General features: G+C 46.3%; 2 protein-coding genes across 2 annotated transcripts; both read right to left on the bottom strand.

Moving 5' to 3' along the window:
- Positions 1–13: 13 nt before the first annotated feature.
- LOC311126337 (E3 ubiquitin-protein ligase TRIM47-like) lies at positions 14–8,656 on the bottom strand (the record flags this gene model as incomplete). The annotated part of the gene is made up of 8 exons (XM_084200339.1): positions 14–1,621; positions 1,836–2,081; positions 3,489–3,566; positions 4,071–4,121; positions 4,277–4,439; positions 5,573–5,803; positions 6,707–6,802; positions 8,060–8,656. 8 exons carry the CDS (start codon positions 8,654–8,656, stop codon positions 1,311–1,313), a joined length of 1,773 nt encoding a protein of 590 aa, XP_084056465.1. The 3' UTR covers positions 14–1,310.
- A 551-nt stretch (positions 8,657–9,207) lies between these two features.
- On the bottom strand, positions 9,208–17,419 carry LOC311126336 (amine sulfotransferase-like; the record flags this gene model as incomplete). The annotated part of the gene is made up of 5 exons (XM_084200338.1): positions 9,208–9,615; positions 10,026–10,206; positions 11,523–11,617; positions 11,780–11,906; positions 17,214–17,419. Coding segments are annotated over 5 exons (737 nt in total), but the record flags the coding sequence as incomplete, so codon positions are not given.
- Positions 17,420–18,051: the final 632 nt, after the last annotated feature.

Raw genomic sequence — 18,051 nt, 5'->3', positions numbered from 1 at the left:
GTTGAGAGTAAAATTGAGATAGAAAATGTATGATTGGTTTATTGAAGACAGTAACACTTACACAGCCCACATAAATACAAAGGCATTGTAATAGTCACAGATAAATAAATGATTGAAGGAATGGGGAGGTAGAGAGAGAGATGGGGCTATAGAAACCATAGGCTACCCAGCATAGCCTATCCCACTATTAGTCTGACTATGACTCATGGAATAATGCACTTTATAGCAAAGACATATTTCCTTCAATGTCCCTTCTTGATGATATAATGACATTCAAAACCTTTCCAACTAACAGTATTTTGCAATAGCTACATTTGACATTCGGCTACATTGCATTTAGTTGTGATGACGTGAGTTTCTTTTTCACTGTATGTTATTGTTAAGTAACAGTCACAGTGATCAATAGAATAGGGGGATTGATCAAGATTGCTTGATGGCTGCTGAAGTGAAGTCCTTATTTACAAATGGGTCACATTGTGAATGATATTTGAATAGAGAGGCCATGCATACAATATAAATGCTCAGTTCAGACTCTCCTTACACAACAACATTGTCTTTTCAGCATCACTAGTTGGGTGACTTGAGATAGGCCTAGGTAAGGCTATCCAAGTAACACAACTCCTCCATGGAGTTGAGCGCAGACTCAAGTTTTTTAAACAAACCTCCGACTCCTTCAAGTCTCTATGCGTCGATACTTCAAAATGATTGATTGATGTCAATGTAAATGATTAAACCCTTACCGTGTACCTACGCTGAGATGCCATCTTGAGTTGACAGCTTCGGGAGGCAGGTAGCCTCGCGGTTAAGAGCATTGGACCAGTAACTGAAAGGTCGCTGGTTCAAATCCCTGAGTGAAAAATCTGTCGATGTGCCATTGAGTAAGGCACTTAACCCTAATTTCTCCTGTCTGCTAAATGACTAAAATGTAGAGCAACAGCTGAGTAATCAATCAGTTGTTGGTTGTAGTTCGTCGGAGGTTCAATTAAAAAACTCTGGTCTGCGCTCAACTCCGTTGAGGTACTTGGCAAAGCTAAAGCAGGGTTTTGGCCATAACAAGAGAGGGCTGCAGAGTTAGGTTTAGGGTTCAGAAAGAGTGGGGGTCTAGGATGGGTTCCCATTGGGTCAAAAGAAGATGTTCAGAAAGAGAGAGGTTAGGGAGCAGTAAAGAGTGAAGTAGGGTTCATGTTGGTTCCTTTCTGGGGCAGAAGAGCACATTGGTGTTTATTTGTAATCATGGTATTTGTTGGGCAGTATGCAGGAAGGGTTCCCATTGGGTCAAAAGAAGAGGTCCAGAAACAGATCAGAAGAGGTTAGTTCCCGTTCTCGTTGTGTCTCTCATGTGGACATATCAACAGTGTGGAGTCCAGGTCTAACCGAAACGCTGGGTACAGCGGCTGAGAGAACAAACACCTGAACGTGTGGAGCAGGGAAACGGCGTCCGATGCCACACTATAGAATGACAACGCTCCCTTCTGGTGTTCCAAAAACACGCCGATCCGCGGGCACAGGGGTGCAGCTAAGGTCGTCTTCCGGTTATCGTGCCACGCGGCGTACCCGGCGTGCGTGCATCTCAGACGCCATGAGTTCTCGTTCCGTCCCAGCAGGCAGGGTTTTCCGCCCCCTTTAGATTAGAAAAATTTTAATAGAAAACTTTACTAGGTGAACTTGATAAGAAAACCTTTGGCTGTATGCAAAGTGGCACCCTATCCCTATATAGTGCACACATTTTGGCCGGAGCCAAATAGGATGCCATTTCAGACAAAGCCTTGATTAGAAAGACGTTATTACAAACCATTTTGTAACTGACATAAAAAATAATCACTAGAAGCAGCTACCTTTACGTCCAATCCCTTTGTACGTCACCCCGATGTCCACCCACCCTCCTCCCCTCCACTCCACCTCCCAGTAGCTCGCCCCTCCAAACTGGCCCTCCCTACAGAGGATCTGGGCCACAGAGTCGAAGCGCAGGGGGTGGAGGGGGTAGGACTGGGGCTCCTCTCCACAGTGAGCCCCCTGGGGACCCTCCAAGAGGAACAAGGTGGGGTGGGCCGTGTCTGGATCCAGGGACAAACGACAGGAGCCTGGGGGGAGAGAGAGATGAAGGGGTTAAAGGTAAGCGAGCGAGAGATCCATCGGGACCCTCCAGAAGGACCAGGGTGGGGTGGGCCGTGTCTGGGTCCAGGAACAGGAGATTGAGGAGATCAATGAATCAATGAATCAATCAATTAGATGCCTCAGGGCAGTAGTACTTGATTGAACAATCCATGACAATTATTTACCTGTTAGCTTAGAAGTCTCATAAACACTCAATAGCATTATCATGACCACTGGGTCCATTTCTAACAGAGATTATTGAACTAAATACACAACAGTTTTCCACGCAGTAAGAAGAACATTGTCCATATGAATGTCTGTCTGGAAATATGGCAGTCTTAATCTAATAGAACTATTATAATTAAGTACAATAAATTAACAATGCACTATTACGAAATAGCCTGGTTGCCTGGACAGAGGGACAGTGTTCTGATTGACATCTAGCCCAGACAGATATACAGTTACAGTCTGAAGGGCCCTACACACCCTACGCAAACAGTGCGACGGAGTGCCATATACGGTCCGTTCCAAAATTTGAGCCGCACAAAAGCCCGTAGAACTACGTAGAAAACGACGCTGCGTAAAGTGTGTAGCGGCCTTTAATCTAACCCAGACGGTGTGAATTATTAAACCTACCACCCGTCTCCATGATCTCACCCTGTGTATGGGCTTGTCTCATCATGTACCTGTTGTTCAAAGTGAACAATAGACAACTAAATGTCAGAAATATCATATCCACATACTATTCATGAAGGTAAAGAAAGCCCCAGACAGACATGGAGTACTTCCCAAATGGCACCCTATCCCCTATATAGTGCAATACTTTTGACCAGGGCCCTAGTCAAAAGTAGTGCACTATATAGGGAATAAGGTGACATTTGGGACACAAGCGCATTCTCAGGTTTCCCTGTCGCCCTCATTAACTGTGAAGGTGAGGAGGGGGAGAGGAGGAGGAGGAGGAGGGAAGGAGGGCATGGGAGATAGAGAGAGAGAAAGAAAGAAAGAGAGAGAGATCCCCTTTCTGAGTAGCTCTGGGTTTATGCCAACGGCATGTCAACACCTGTGTGTGTGTGTGTGTGTTTCTGTGTGTGTCAGTGTGTGTGTGTCAGTGTGTGTGTTTCTGTGTGTGTGTGTGTGTGTGTTTCTGTGTGTGTGTGTCAGTGTGTGTGTGGTGAAGGGATGGCGTGGTTGTCACAGGACAGGGCAGGGTGTGAAAACAAAGTCGTCTCTGGTTACCACGGCGACCAGGGCAGCATCGCCACGGTGACAAGGTATACCGGTGGCATCGTCAGGGTGACAAGGTGTATCGTGTGTAGTACTTACACCTCAGGATGGCTGCTGTGTGTGTATGTGTGTGTGTGTGTGTGTGTGTATGTGTGTGTGTCAGTACTTACACCTGAGGAAGGACGCTCTCATCCTCTGGTCCGCAGGCTGGAGAGAGAGGGAGGAGAGAGGGAACGATGCAGGCACTGCTACGGAGAGAGAGAGAGAGAGAGAGAGAGAGAGAGAGAGAGAGAGAGAGAGAGAGAGGAGAAGGGAGAGGGGGTAAGGAGTAAGGAGGTGAGGGACAGAAATAGGAAGGAAAAGAGATGGGAAGAAAAAGAGAGAGGTGAGAGGGGGAGGGAGGTAGAGAATGAGTCAAAGAGGAATCACCTTTACATTCCAAATGAACTTATCATATCAGAAGTTACTGAAAACTATTCAACTAACATCAAATTGACTCACAAGAAAACTATGTTGACCCCATGTAGTGAAGTGGACACATCTCACTGTCCTCTGTCAAGTGAATAATTACCAACTAATTAATGAAGTCATTATCTCACCCCTGGCCAGACATGTTCACCCTACAGCCTGAGTCTTAGATGAGAAACACACACCACAGACGTGACCCTGAGAGAGCTGTATGTGTGTGTGTGTGTGTGTGTGTGTGTGTGTGTGCGACTGTGCATGTGTTTGTCCTATTCCTCTGGGCTTACCTTTCAAACTCTCTCCACCAGACATGTGACAGGCACAGGAGCTCTCGTTCACTACAGAGAAGGAAAACAGTGTGCATTATTGGAGTCTCTGAGAGCATAGCTGTGAAAACCTGCATGCAGTTGTTGTGTTTGAGTATAAACCTGTGTGTGTGTTTGTGTGTGTGTTTGTGTGTGTCTCTGTGTGTGTGTGTCTTGACTCCCCCTACCCGCGCAGCTGATCTTGTCCACTTCCTCTCTACAGAGTTCCTCCATGCGGGCCCTGAGGTGGGACAGAGCTCTGCGGGCTGCACTAAAGCCTTCTGTGGGGAGGATGAGAGGGGCTCGGGGGCGCCGTCCAGTGGGCGGGAGGACACACAGCAGGGGAGCAGCCTGGGGATGGAGAGAGGGAGGGAGGGATGGAGGAGAGAGGGAGAGATGAGTGGAACATTTTGATCATGTCACCGTTGGTTTCCTCTCTCTCATGGTTTAGGCTGTTTGTCTCACCGTCCTCCTTTTACTCCATCTCTTCCTCATTTCATACTTCTCTCTCCTTCATTTTTCAGCTTGGCTCTTTCTTTCTCTCAATTATCCCTCCCTTTTCCCATCAGTTGCTCACTGTTTCTTCTCTTCTTCTGCTCTTCCTTCTCTCCCCTCACTCTTCCCATCCCCCTCTCTCCTCCCCCCACCTGTAAGAACTGAGCATTATCCTCCGTCAGTAGCTGTCCCATCCCCCTCTCTCTCCTCCCCCCACCTGTAAGAACTGAGCATTATCCTCCGTCAGTAGCTGTCCCATCCCCCTCTCTCTCCTCCCCCCACCTGTAAGAACTGAGCATTATCCTCCGTCAGTAGCTGTCCCATCCCCCTCTCTCTCCTCCCCCCACCTGTAAGAACTGAGCATTATCCTCCGTCAGTAGCTGTTCCATCCCCCTCTCTCCTCCCCCCACCTGTAAGAACTGAGCATTATCCTCCGTCAGTAGCTGTCCCATCCCCCTCTCTCTCCTCCCCCCACCTGTAAGAACTGAGCATTATCCTCCGTCAGTAGCTGTCCCATCCCCCTCTCTCCTCCCCCCACCTGTAAGAACTGAGCATTATCCTCCGTCAGTAGCTGTCCCATCCCCCTCTCTCTCCTCCCCCCACCTGTAAGAACTGAGCGTTATCCTCCGTCAGTAGCTGTCCCATCCCCCTCTCTCTCCTCCCCCCACCTGTAAGAACTGAGCATTATCCTCCGTCAGTAGCTGTCCCATCCCCCTCTCTCTCCTCCCCCCACCTGTAAGAACTGAGCATTATCCTCCGTCAGTAGCTGTCCCATCCCCCTCTCTCCTCCCCCCACCTGTAAGAACTGAGCATTATCCTCCGTCAGTAGCTGTCCCATCCCCCTCTCTCTCCTCCCCCCACCTGTAAGAACTGAGCATTATCCTCCGTCAGTAGCTGTCCCATCCCCCTCTCTCCTCCCCCCACCTGTAAGAACTGAGCATTATCCTCCGTCAGTAGCTGTCCCATCCCCCTCTCTCTCCTCCCCCCACCTGTAAGAACTGAGCATTATCCTCCGTCAGTAGCTGTCCCATTTTCTTGTCTCTCCTCCGCAGCTCCTCCAGTTCTTTCTCCAGGGTCTCCAGCTCTCTCTCTGCCCTGCCCAGGACAGTTCTCTCCCGGGCCTCCAGCCTGGCCCTCACCTCCCCCCTGGTCCTCTCCAGACAGAGGGCCAGGTCCACGAACAGGGTATCGCTGTCCTCCAGGACTAATGCAGCTGATGCCTAGTTAAGGAGAAGGGAGAAGGGACTCAAAATGACGAAAAATAAAGGGGCAATGTTTTCAGTAATAAGCACCAAGAAAGTAAACATATACATTTAAATAATGTTGGTTTCATTGGTTATTTGTATTTTATTTCAAACCATATGTCTGAAATGTACTTTTATTTGTTTAACAATGCCAGGGGAATAGAGAGGGCTGAACGGTGTCCTGGCTTGCTATTGACAGAGAGCAACAACATGGCCAGACAATAAAGATGTAGGATCTTAATTTGACCCACTGACAGTTTGCTACAGCAGGAAAAGAATCCTGCAGCAACATGAAATTTGAATTATGTAGATTATAATTAATGGACATTTTTGTTTGGGTTGATACATTTTTCGTAAGGGAAAATCAAGTCTGAAATACCAGAGTGGAAATTACAAACTTCATAAGCCTTTTTAAACCTCAAATACACTACATGTTTTAAATGTCCTACATTGCAGGAAAGTTATCCTGCAACAGGGTGATCAAATTAAAATCCTACATCTGTAGAACTTTTCTCCCCTTTTGTGTGCAACCGTGTTGGATCTTGCCTAGCCATCTTGTTTCAAGATGACCACAATGGAAATAAATCCCAGACTTTATTGTGTGTTATCCTCCATGATTTTACTCATGTGCATGTATGGCTTTTTCAAGTTTTATGTGTGCTTGTTTTTTAAATGGTTGAATTAATAAACTAAACTAAACTTCCAGATAGCAGCGGTTTTATGTGGTGGGGCGACTGTCTGTACTGCAGTCCAACTCCGCACTAAAAGCCATTTAATCTGATTACTATTCACTCTGCTTTGTGTGTCTGTGTCTCTCTCTCTCTGTGTGTGTGTGTGTGCGCACCTGCGTCCGTGTGTGTGTGTGTGTGTGAACCCCACCTTGACGGCCTCTATGCTCTGTTGAAACTCTTCCAGCTCCCTCTCTCTACTCCTGATCCTTCCATGTACTGACCTCTGAGAATCCTGCAACTGAACCTGAGAGACAGAGAGAGAGAGAGACAGAGACAGAGACGAGAGAGAGAGAGAGAGAGAGAGAGAGAGAGAGAGAGAGAGAGAGAGAGAGAGATGGAAAGAAGGGGGAGGGAAAGAGACACCCCCTTTTGCCCTCAGAACAGCCTTAATTCGTCAGGGCATGGACTACAGCATGTCGAAAGCATTCCACAGGGATGCTGGCCCATGTTGACTCCAATGCTTCCCACAGTTGTGTCTAGTTGGCTGGATGTCCTTTGGGTGGTGGACCATTCTTAATACACACGGGAAAGAGTGAAAAACCCAGCAGTGTTGCAGTTCTTGACACACTCAAACTGGTGCGCCTGGCACCTACTACCATACCCCGTTCAAAGGCACTTCAATCTTTTGTCTTGCCCATTCACCCTCTGAATGGCACACATACACAATCCATATCTCAATTGTCTCAAGGCTTAAAAATCATTCTTTAACCTGTCTCCTCCCCTTCATCTACACTGATTTAAGTGGATTTAACAGGTGACATCAATAAGGGACCATAGCTTTCACCTGGATTCACCTCGTCAGTCTATGTCATGGAAAGAGTAGGTGCTCCTAATGGTTTGCCCACTCAGTGTGTTTTGCATATACGTATATAGCGGACAATGAATCTTGGTCAGCATTCCAGTCTCTATAATTAGAGCAGCATTAGTGCCATAACAGCACTATAGCCCCATTAGTGACATACACCTACAGCAAGTGCCTACTTCTCTCCTTCTCTCCTGGGCCACTCGTATGGGAGCGATACCCCATATAGTATAGCCTGCCCACAACAGAGAGAGTACTGTGGGGTGTTTTCCAGTGACGTAACCAACCTGCATCAAACTGGTGCAGAGGGATATCATCTGCCACAATTCATAGGCTGCCATATCAGCCATTTTGCATAGGCTACTTATCATCTATTCAGTTGTTAGGGATAGTGGCAGTTTGTTAGGCTGCAGGTCCCAGATATGTTTTGTGCCAACCATAGACATTCAAACTAGGGTGCCAACTCTTTGTCGCTCATTGCCATGCCAAAATGGAGTTGGCAAGAGCACCAACATGTCTGGGACCAGGCTAACAGTTTGTACTCCTAGGTGGAAAGATCAACAAGTGTTTTCAGGAAACAACTTTGTTTTTAATCAGTTTTAAATCACCTGAGTGATGAGTAGGCTATGCAAAATTGTGAAGGTCCTTGAAAAGCGCTATATAAGTCCCATGTATTATGATTATGATTATTATTACTACCTGTTTCCGCGCCCTCTGCGCGTCGATGCTGTGCAGTTCCTCTTGGTCAGACTCGCACAGCAGACAGTCGCCGCTCCACGCCACCGCATCGCCCCCGTCGCTGCCGCCGCCCTGCTCCAGGCCCAAACGGTGCTGCGCGCACAGCCTTTCCGCCAAGCTCTCCACCGCGGCAACAAGTTTATGCCGCCGCAACGTCCCCACGTCGCGGTGCGGCAAGACATGGAGCTCGCAGAAAGACGTAAAGCACACCAGACACGACTTGAGCGCTTTCAGTTTGTTCTCAACCGGGCAAAAGTCGCACGGAACGTCCCCTACGCCGCCTAGATAGAACTCCGGCGCCGTATCCAGTTCGTTCAGTTTGAGTTTGTCCACTACCTCTTGTAGCACCGTGTTCCGCCGTAGCACCGGTCGAGGGCTGAACTCTTCCCGACATTGCGGACAACTGTAGTGACCAACGTCGGCTTGGTCCCAATAACAGTTGATGCATGCCATGCAGTAGGTGTGTCCGCACTTAATGGACACCGGATCCTTCAAGATATCCAGGCAAATAGGGCACCTGAACTGGCTCTCCGTTACCGAGATATTTGCCTCTGCCATATCGGTGATGAGTTTTCGTATGTTCTCCCTCTCGAGCCTCCGCCAACGTCAAACCAGTCTCCCTTTACCGTATGACTTCAACTACCGGTACATGCACAGAGGCAGCCTAATTCCCCGTAATAAATGCACAATAAATAATAATACTACTACTACTCCCGAGTGGCGCAGTGGTCTAAGGCATCGCAGTGTTAACTGTGCCACTAGAGATCTAGGCTCTGTCGTAGCCGGCCGCGAACGGGAGACCCATAGGGCGGCGCACAATTGGCCCAGGGAAGGGGAGGGAATGGCTGGCAGGGATGTAGCTCAGTTGGTAGTGCATGGCATTTGCAGCGCCAGGGTTGTGAGTTCGATTCCCACGGGGGTTCAGTATGAAAAAAGTAATAATAAATAATTTATGCACGCACTAACTATAAGTCGCTCTGGATAAGAGCGTCTGCTAAATAAATGTAATAAAGGCACATACAGATTATTGGTAATAATACAGGAATTCCCCATAATAAACGAAAAATAATCTATAGTCTATGATAATAACAGACACACACACAAGTTACTAGAATATTCAGTTTTAATTTAATGAAGTATACTGTACATGGATATATTTCATTTTTATTCACATTATTAAAAGAGTAGGATATTTGTGGGACGGAAAAGTTCATGGAAATAATATTTAAGGTGTGTGTGTGTTGGAGAGAGAGAGAGAGAGAGAGAGAGAGAGAGTGTGTGTGTGTGTGTGTGTGTGAGAGAGAGAGAGAGAGAGAGTATGTGTGTGTGTGTGTGTGTGTGTGAGAGAGAGAGAGAGAGAGCGAGAGCGTGCATATGTGTGTGTCTGTATCAGCCTTGAAGCTCTGTGATGTCCCAGACGAAGTTGAGAGATAGGTCCTTCATCCTCTCCTGATAGATCTGGTCAAAACGTTCACTCTGGGCCACCGTCAACGAGTTCTTCCAGTCTCCTATGGTACCTGAGAGAGAGAGAGAAAGAGAGAGAGAAAGAGAGAGAGAGAAAGCTAATGCTATGCTTGATGTACTTCTAGGTCTAGGGGGGCTCCCTCTCTGACTGGAAGGGGGGGGTCTAGGGGGGCTACCTCTCTGACTGGAAGGGGGGGTCTAGGGGGGCTCCCTCTCTGACTGGAAGGGGGGGTCTAGGGGGGCTCCCTCTCTGACTGGAAGGGGGGGTCTAGGGGGGCTCCCTCTCTGACTGGAAGGGGGGGTCTAGGGGGGCTCCCTCTCTGACTGGAAGGGGGGGTCTAGGGGGGCTCCCTCTCTGACTGGAAGTTCTATAAAACGCCTTAAATACACCCCCTATCTTTTCTGCTCAATTTCAACAATAAAGCCTCTAAACATTTCTAGTAGGAAATCTTATTTTCCTCACCTTTGCGTAGGAACTTCCCCTTGTTCTTGTCTTTGACGTGATCAGGCAGGAACTCATAGTTGGCCTTGTCATCTTTCTTCATGTTATTGAAGGTGACTCTCTCCACTATGCTGTCTATAGCTGCATCAGACAGGCTCTTCCCTACAAACTCAGCCAGACGCACTACCACTGACCTCAGGTCCTGTTGTAGCAGGACACATCAAATAAAACCAAAGTGTCATGTAACTGAACAAAATTATAAACACAACATGTAAAGTGATGGTCCCATGTTTCATGAGCGGAAATAAAAAATCCCAGAAATCTTCCATACACACAAAAAGTTTATTTCTCTAAAATTTTGTGCACACATTTATATACATCCCTGTTAGTGAGCATTTCTCATTTGCCAAGATAATCCATCCACCTGAAAGGTGTGGCATATCAAGAAGCTGATTAAACAGCATGATCGCTACACAGGTGCACCTTGTGCAGTTTTGTCACACAACGCAATGACATAGATTTCTCAAGCATTGAGGGAGCATGCAATTGGCATGCTGACTGCAGGAATGTCCACCAGAGCTGTTGCCAGAGAATGTAATGTTAAGTTCTCTACCATAAGCTGCCTCCAACGTCGTTTTAGAGAATTTGGCAGTAATTCCAACTGGCCTCAAAACCGCAGACCACAAGTATTTATGTCTGTAATAAAGCCCTTTTGTGGGGAAAACCCCATTCTGATTGGCTGGGCCTGGCTCCCCAGTGGCTGGGCCTGGCTGCCAAGTGGGTTGGCCTATGCCCTCCAAGGTCCACCCATGGCTGCACCCCTGCTAAACACGTGTATGTGACCAATATAATTTGATTTGATTTGATTTGCCCAGTCATGTGAAATCCATAGATTAGGGCCTAATGAATTTATTTCAATTTACTGATTTCCTTATATGAACTTTAACTGGGTAATATCTTTGAAATTGTTGCATGTTGCGTTTATATTTTTGTTCAGTATATTTGTGATATGCAAAAAAACCTCAAATTTTATATTATTAGTACCCAGATTCCGGCAGGTAGTCTGGCGGATAGGAGCGTTGGGCCAATAAACTAAAGGTTGCTGGATCGAATCCCTGAGCCGACAAGGTACAAATCTGTTATTCCCCTGAGCAAGGCACTTAACCCCCAACAACAACTGCTCCCCAGGTGCCGATGACGTAGAAATCGATTAAGGCAGCCACCTGCACCTCTCTGATTGAAAGGGTTTGGACTGAATGCGGAAGACACATTTCAGTTGAATGCATTCAGTTGTACAACTTACTAGGTATCCCCCTTTCCCATATATACTGCAGCTGTTATACCAGTCAAGTTTGACGTTTAGTTCAGCTGGATACATATAAATCTATACCTGTTGCACAACTTGTTGCAGTAGTAACAGATGCATAATTGATGTAGCCTACTGTATCTTATAACAGGTCAGCGGTGTAGGTATTCATGTGGTACAAATATATTTTAATCAGTGTAAATGTCTGTTACCTTGATCATCTCTTCATAGCTGAGGAACAAGATGTTGTATTTGTCCTGGTTGTTGTACCATCCTCTGACATGGTCGAACCAGCAGCCACCAACCACTGTAGAGATGGGTTCACATAGGACAACAGACAGTAAGTGTTAGTCAGTGTGTGTTAGTTTTTGTTAGCTTATGGTTTTGTATGATACTGTGTTACACTGATGAAGCCAATTTGGCCAAAGAAGTGCCATTTGATGGAGGGACTGGGATTAGTAGCACTCACTCCATCCACAGAAGAACTTGTCCAGCATCTCGTCATAGTGTTCTGGACTGTCCAGATTCTTCATGAACTTAGAGAAGTGGAAGTAGGACACCAGGGTGTCTTTAGGGTTCCTGGTCACATAGATTACCTATGGAGGAGATAGGGGAGATATACGTTAACAGTGTGTAGTGTGTATGGAGGAGATAGGGGTGATATAGAGGTAGCCCTTTCCTGCAGTCAAATGACCAAAAGTGCCCTCTAGTGGCCTCATGGGTGGAATGTTATTCATATTTTTCATTAATAAACTATTAATTTTTTTACACAGAAAATCCGGTGTTTCTATGTCAAACGGTTTTGTTATATTTCAGTCTTCTGTGATGTAAATAAAGTGTAATATTGGGATGCAAACTTAAAATTGAATACAATTCAACTCTATATCTGACATGGTGTCAGGTGTCAGTGTGCAGCGGTAGGACGGAGTCAGGCGCAGGACACAGAACTGAGTAATAGACTAACTTTACTTGAAAAGCAACAAATCTAATTTCCACGCAGGGAAATACATCAGCTCACAGCAGTCATAAACACCAAACAAAGAACAATCACGCACAACACCATGAGGGAACCAGAAGGTTAAATAGGGAAATAATCATACGTGATGGGAACCAGGTGTGTACAATAATGACAAAACAAGTGGAAAACAGAAACGTAGATCGGTGGCAGCTAGAAAGCCGGTGACGACGACCGCCGATAGCCGCCCGCACAAGGAGAGGCACCAACTTCGGCGGAAGTCGTGACACATGGACTGATTTTTTTAAGCCCATAACCATGTGTGTGAGGTGTATACTTTTGTTTCAAAGTACAGTCGTGGTCAAAAGTTTTGAGAATGACACAAATATTAATTTTCACAGTCTGCTGCCTCAGTTTTTATGATGCCAATTTTCATATACTCCAGAATGTTATGAAGAGTGATCAGATGAATCCCTCTTTGCCATGAATATGAACTTAATCCCCAAAAAACATTTCCACTGCATTTCAGCCCTGCCACAAAAGGACCAGCTGACATCATGTCAGTGATTCTCTCGTTAACACAGGTGAGAGTGTTGACGAGGACAAGGCTGGAGATAACTCTGTCATGCTGATTGAGTTAGAATAACAGACTGGAAGCTTTAAAAGTGTCACACCCTGGCTCTGGGGACTCTATATGTTGAGCCAGGGTGTGTAGTTTCTATGTGTTTTGTTCTATGTTCACTACCTAGTTTTGTATTTCTATGTTGGCCAGAGTGGTTCCCAATCAGAGGCAACGAGTGTCAGCTGTTGCTGGTTGTCTCTGATTGGGAACCATATTTAAACAGTCTGTTTTTCCTTAGTGTTTGTGGGATCTTGTTCCGTTTGGTTTGTTCCGTGTTGGTTGTGTTAACCCTAGGACTGCACGTATCGTTTGTTGTTTGTTGTTTTTGTATTATCACTTAAGATAATAAATATGTTCGTTCATCACGCTGCGCCTTGGTCTACTCCGTCTTACGATCGTGACAAAAAGGAGGGTGGTGCTTGAAATCATTGTTCTTCCTCTGTTAACCATGGTTACCTGCAAAGAAACACGTGCCGTCATCATTGCTTTGCACAAAAAGGGCTTCACAGGCAAGGATATTGCTGCTAGTAAGACTGCACCTAAATCAACCATTTATCGGATCATCAAGAACTTCAAGGAGAGAGGTTCAATTGTTGTGAAGAAGGCTTCAGGGCGCCCAAGAAAGTCCAGCAAGCGCCAGGACCGTCTCCTAAAGTTGATTCAGCTGCAGGATCAGGGCACCACCAGTGCAGAGCCTGCTCAGGAATGGCAGCAGGCAGGCGTGAGTGCATCTGCACGCACAGTGAGGCAAATACTTTTGGAGGATGGCCTGGTGTCAAGAAGGGCAGCGAGGAAGCCACTTCTCTCCAGGAAAAACATCAGGGACAGACTGATATTCTGCAAAAGGTACAGGGATTGGACTGTTGAGGACTGGGGTAAAGTCATTTTCTCTGATGAATCCCCTTTCCGATTGTTTGGGGCATCTGGAAAAAAGCTTGTCCGGAGAAGACAAGGTGAGCGCTACCATCAGTCCTGTGTCATGCCAACAGTAAAGCATCCTAAGACCATTCATGTGTGGGGTTGCTTCTCAGCCAAGGGAGTGGGCTCACTCACAATTTTGCCTAAGAACACAGCCATGAATAAAGAATGGTACCAACACATCCTCCGAGAGCAACTTCTCCCAACCATCCAAGAACAGTTTGGTGACGAACAATGCCTTTTCCAGCATGATGAAGCACCTTGCCATAAGGCAAAAGTGATAACTAAGTGGCTCGGGGAACAAACATCGACATTTTGTGTCCATGGCCAGGAAACTTCCCAGACCCTAATCCCATTGAGAACTTGTGGTCAATCCTCAAGAGGCGGGTGGACAAACAAAACCCCACAAATTCTGACAAACTCCAAGCATTGATTATGCAAGAATGGCCTGCCATCAGTCAGGATGTGGCCCAGAAGTTAATTGACAGCATGCCAGGGCGGATTGCAGAGGTCTTGAAAAAGAAGGGTCAACACTGCAAATATTGACTCATTGCATAAACGTAATGTAATTGTCAATAAAAGCCTTTGACACTTATGAAATGCTTGTAATTATACTTCAGTATACCATAGTAACATCTGACAAAAATATCTAAAAACACTGAAGCAGCAAACTTGTGTCATTCTCAAAACTTTTGACCACGACTGTAGATTTGTTGAAGACTACCAAGAAACACTCTGTGTGACCCTGATTTAGCCCACTGCAGTAAAAGGTTAATAGTGTGTATGGAGGAGACAGGGGTGATATAGGGTTAACAGTGTGTAGAGTGTATGGAGGAGACAGGGGTGATATAGGGTTAACAGTGTGTAGTGTGTATGGAGGAGACAGGGTGATATAGGGTTAACAGTGTGTAGTGTGTATGGTGGAGACAGGGGTGATATAGGGTTAACAGTGTGTAGAGTGTATGGAGGAGACAGGGGTGATATAGGGTTAACAGTGTGTCGAGTGTATGGAGGAGACAGGGGGGATATAGGGTTAACAGTGTGTCGAGTGTATGGAGGAGACAGGGGTGATATAGGGTTAACAGTGTGTAGAGTGTATGGAGGAGACAGAGGTGATATAGGGTTAACAGTGTGTAGAGTGTATGGAGGAGACAGGTGTGATATAGGGTTAACAGTGTGTAGAGTGTATGGAGGAGACAGGGGTGATATAGGGTTAACAGTGTGTAGAGTGTATGGAGGAGACAGGGGTGATATAGGGTTAACAGTGTGTAGAGTGTATGGAGGAGACAGAGGTGATATAGGGTTAACAGTGTGTAGAGTGTATGGAGGAGACTGGGGTGATATAGGGTTAACAGTGTGTAGAGTGTATGGAGGAGACAGGGGTGATATAGGGTTAACAGTGTGTAGAGTGTATGGAGGAGACAGGGGTGATATAGGGTTAACAGTGTGTAGTGTGTATGGAGGAGACAGGGGTGATATAGGGTTAACAGTGTGTAGAGTGTATGGAGGAGACAGGGGTGATATAGGGTAAACAGTGTGTAGAGTGTATGGAGGAGACAGGGGTGATATAGGGTTAACAGTGTGTAGAGTGTATGGAGGAGACAGGGGTGATATAGGGTTAACAGTGTGTAGAGTGCATGGAGGAGACAGGGGTGATATAGGGTTAACAGTGTGTAGAGTGTATGGAGGAGACAGGGGTGATATAGGGTTAACAGTGTGTAGAGCAGTGGCGGCTCCTGAAAAAATTCTCAGGGGGGGCAATTTTTCTGATGATTTAGGTGACCTACACACATTTTAAAAAAGATATGTCCAGCAACAACATGAAGACAGGGGCAGCATATAAGTCAATACCAGAAGCATTTATTGACTGATCTGGGGAGATGGATTCCAGTTTCTGTGACAGATTATAAATAATCTCTGATGCCTTTGTTATATTAGCTTTTGGTTGAATGTACACAACGGTAACAAACAATTGGGGGAACTCACGGGGCAGATAGTAAGGTCGCAGTGACACAGAAAGCAGTTCAATGTCGGGGGTACAGAGTCGCTCTCTTACCAGGATCGATTTTCCCTGTGACTGTCAGATCGCGGTCCGCTCTGACCAGGGTGAAGCCGGCCGGCTCCACTTCTCTGTCCGGGACTCTGTCATCCAGCCAAGTCTCAGTAAATGCCAGCAAACAGGCCTCCCGATATTCGTGTTGGAAGCGCAGATTCGCTGACAACTCATCCGCTTTCCCCCTCAGTGACTGGGCATTAATCAGCAAGGTGGTGGGTAAGGGAAGTTTGTTCTGCTGTATTGGATTCCGCTGCCAGCAGCGTTTTCATTATTTAGTCCGTTCGTAGCGGGTATGTACACGATCAACAAGATCAGTCCAAAACCCACCACTGGAAATCCATGGTTGGCAGAATGTTTGTAAACTAAGTGTACAAATTAAAAACATAAAATAACGCCACTAAGTGTACAAATTAAAAACATAAGATAACGCCACACTGCAGGTCGCAACAGAGACGCTGCTACCCGCTATTTTCTTAGTTACGTTCATGGTTACGTTACGTATGACGAAAGCGCGTAAGTGCAAGCCCTCAGAAACCCATAGAGATTGTATTGAAAGCTCTGAAATTTGAAAAAAATAGATTTTACATGGGAGTCTATGACAGACTTCTGGGTGATTTTCAACCTGACTGAAATCGCCCCAAAAGGGGGGGGGGGGCCATTTGAAGCACGACTTTAGCCTGATTGGACATTTAGTGGCAGTCAGATCAGATTAGAACACTGATAACTACTGTTGCCGTGATATAATTGATTAGAAAAAAAATCCCTTCCTTTTCCCGTTTGGCAGTGCGTCGCCCATATCGCCCTATTGAACACACCGCCCCTGGTGTAGAGTGTATGGAGGAGACAGGGTGATATAGGGTTAACAGTGTGTAGAGTGTATGGAGGAGACAGGGTGATATAGGGTTAACAGTGTGTAGAGTGTATGGAGGAGACAGAGGTGATATAGGGTTAACAGTGTGTAGAGTGTATGGAGGAGACAGAGGTGATATAGGGTTAACAGTGTGCATGTGTGTGTTAATAGAGTGTGTGCGTACGTCCCTGCAGGTGTGCCTACATTATAAGTATGTGTATCTCTCTAGCTTTCCCACTCACTGCTGTACCTGCCTGACTGAAGGCATAATACTGTATGTGTAACCATCTAACCCCACTCACTACCGTCTAACCCCACTCACTACCGTCTAACCCCACTCACTGCTATACCTGTCTGACTGAAGGCATAATACTGTATGTGTAACCATCTAACCCCACTCACTACCGTCTAACCCCACTCACTACCGTCTAACCCCACTCACTGCTGTACCTGTCTGACTGAAGGCATAATACTGTATGTGTAACCATCTAACCCCACTCACTTTGGCCTTCTTCTTGTGCAGGCCCTTGGGCATAAGGTGCTGTTGTAGATGGGAGCAGAAGAGGCGTGGAGAGGACCTCTCGCTGTAGGTCTTCCCCTTCTCCAGGAACTCCAGCCAGGGCATCCTCACATAGGTGATCTGGTTAGCCTCCTCTGGAAAATCATCGTCAAACATCAGGGTGATGATACGCTGGGTCCATACTGTACCTGGGAGAGGAGGGGAGGGAGAGGAGGGGAGGGCAGGGGAGGGAGGGAGGGAGGGAGGGAGGGAGAGAGAGAGCAAGAGAGAAGAGAAGGACACAGGTCATAAAGAGCACCTCACAGGTTCTGTCAATAAGGCTGCTGTCCACGCTACCAACCCTTTGTCCAATACTACACTGACATTACATACTGTAACCTGAGCACAGATAACACACCCTACCACATATAACTAGTAGATGGGCTATAGACTGTAGCTCTTGAGAGTAGCCAAGTACAGTATATTATAATTAAGAAAAAGGCCTGAGGGGGTGTGTTATATGGCCCCAATATACCACGGCTAAGGTCTGTTCTTAACCACGACGCAACGCGGAGTGCCTGGACACAGCCCTTAGCCGTGATACAGTGGGGGGAAAAAGTATTTAGTCAGCCACCAATTGTGCAAGTTCTCCCACTTAAAAAGATGAGAGAGGCCTGTCATTTTCATCATAGGTACACGTCAACTATGACAGACAAAATGAGAAAAATAAATGCAGAAAATCACATTGTAGGATTTTTCATGAATTTATTTGCAAATTATGGTGGAAAATAAGTATTTGGTCAATAACAAAAGTTTCTCAATACTTTGTTATATATCCTTT

Source organism: Coregonus lavaretus (assembly GCF_964263955.1).
Source record: "Coregonus lavaretus genome assembly, contig: HAP1_SCAFFOLD_2239, whole genome shotgun sequence".
Taxonomy (NCBI): domain Eukaryota; kingdom Metazoa; phylum Chordata; class Actinopteri; order Salmoniformes; family Salmonidae; genus Coregonus; species Coregonus lavaretus.
This window is presented reverse-complemented; position numbering and strand designations above follow the sequence as displayed.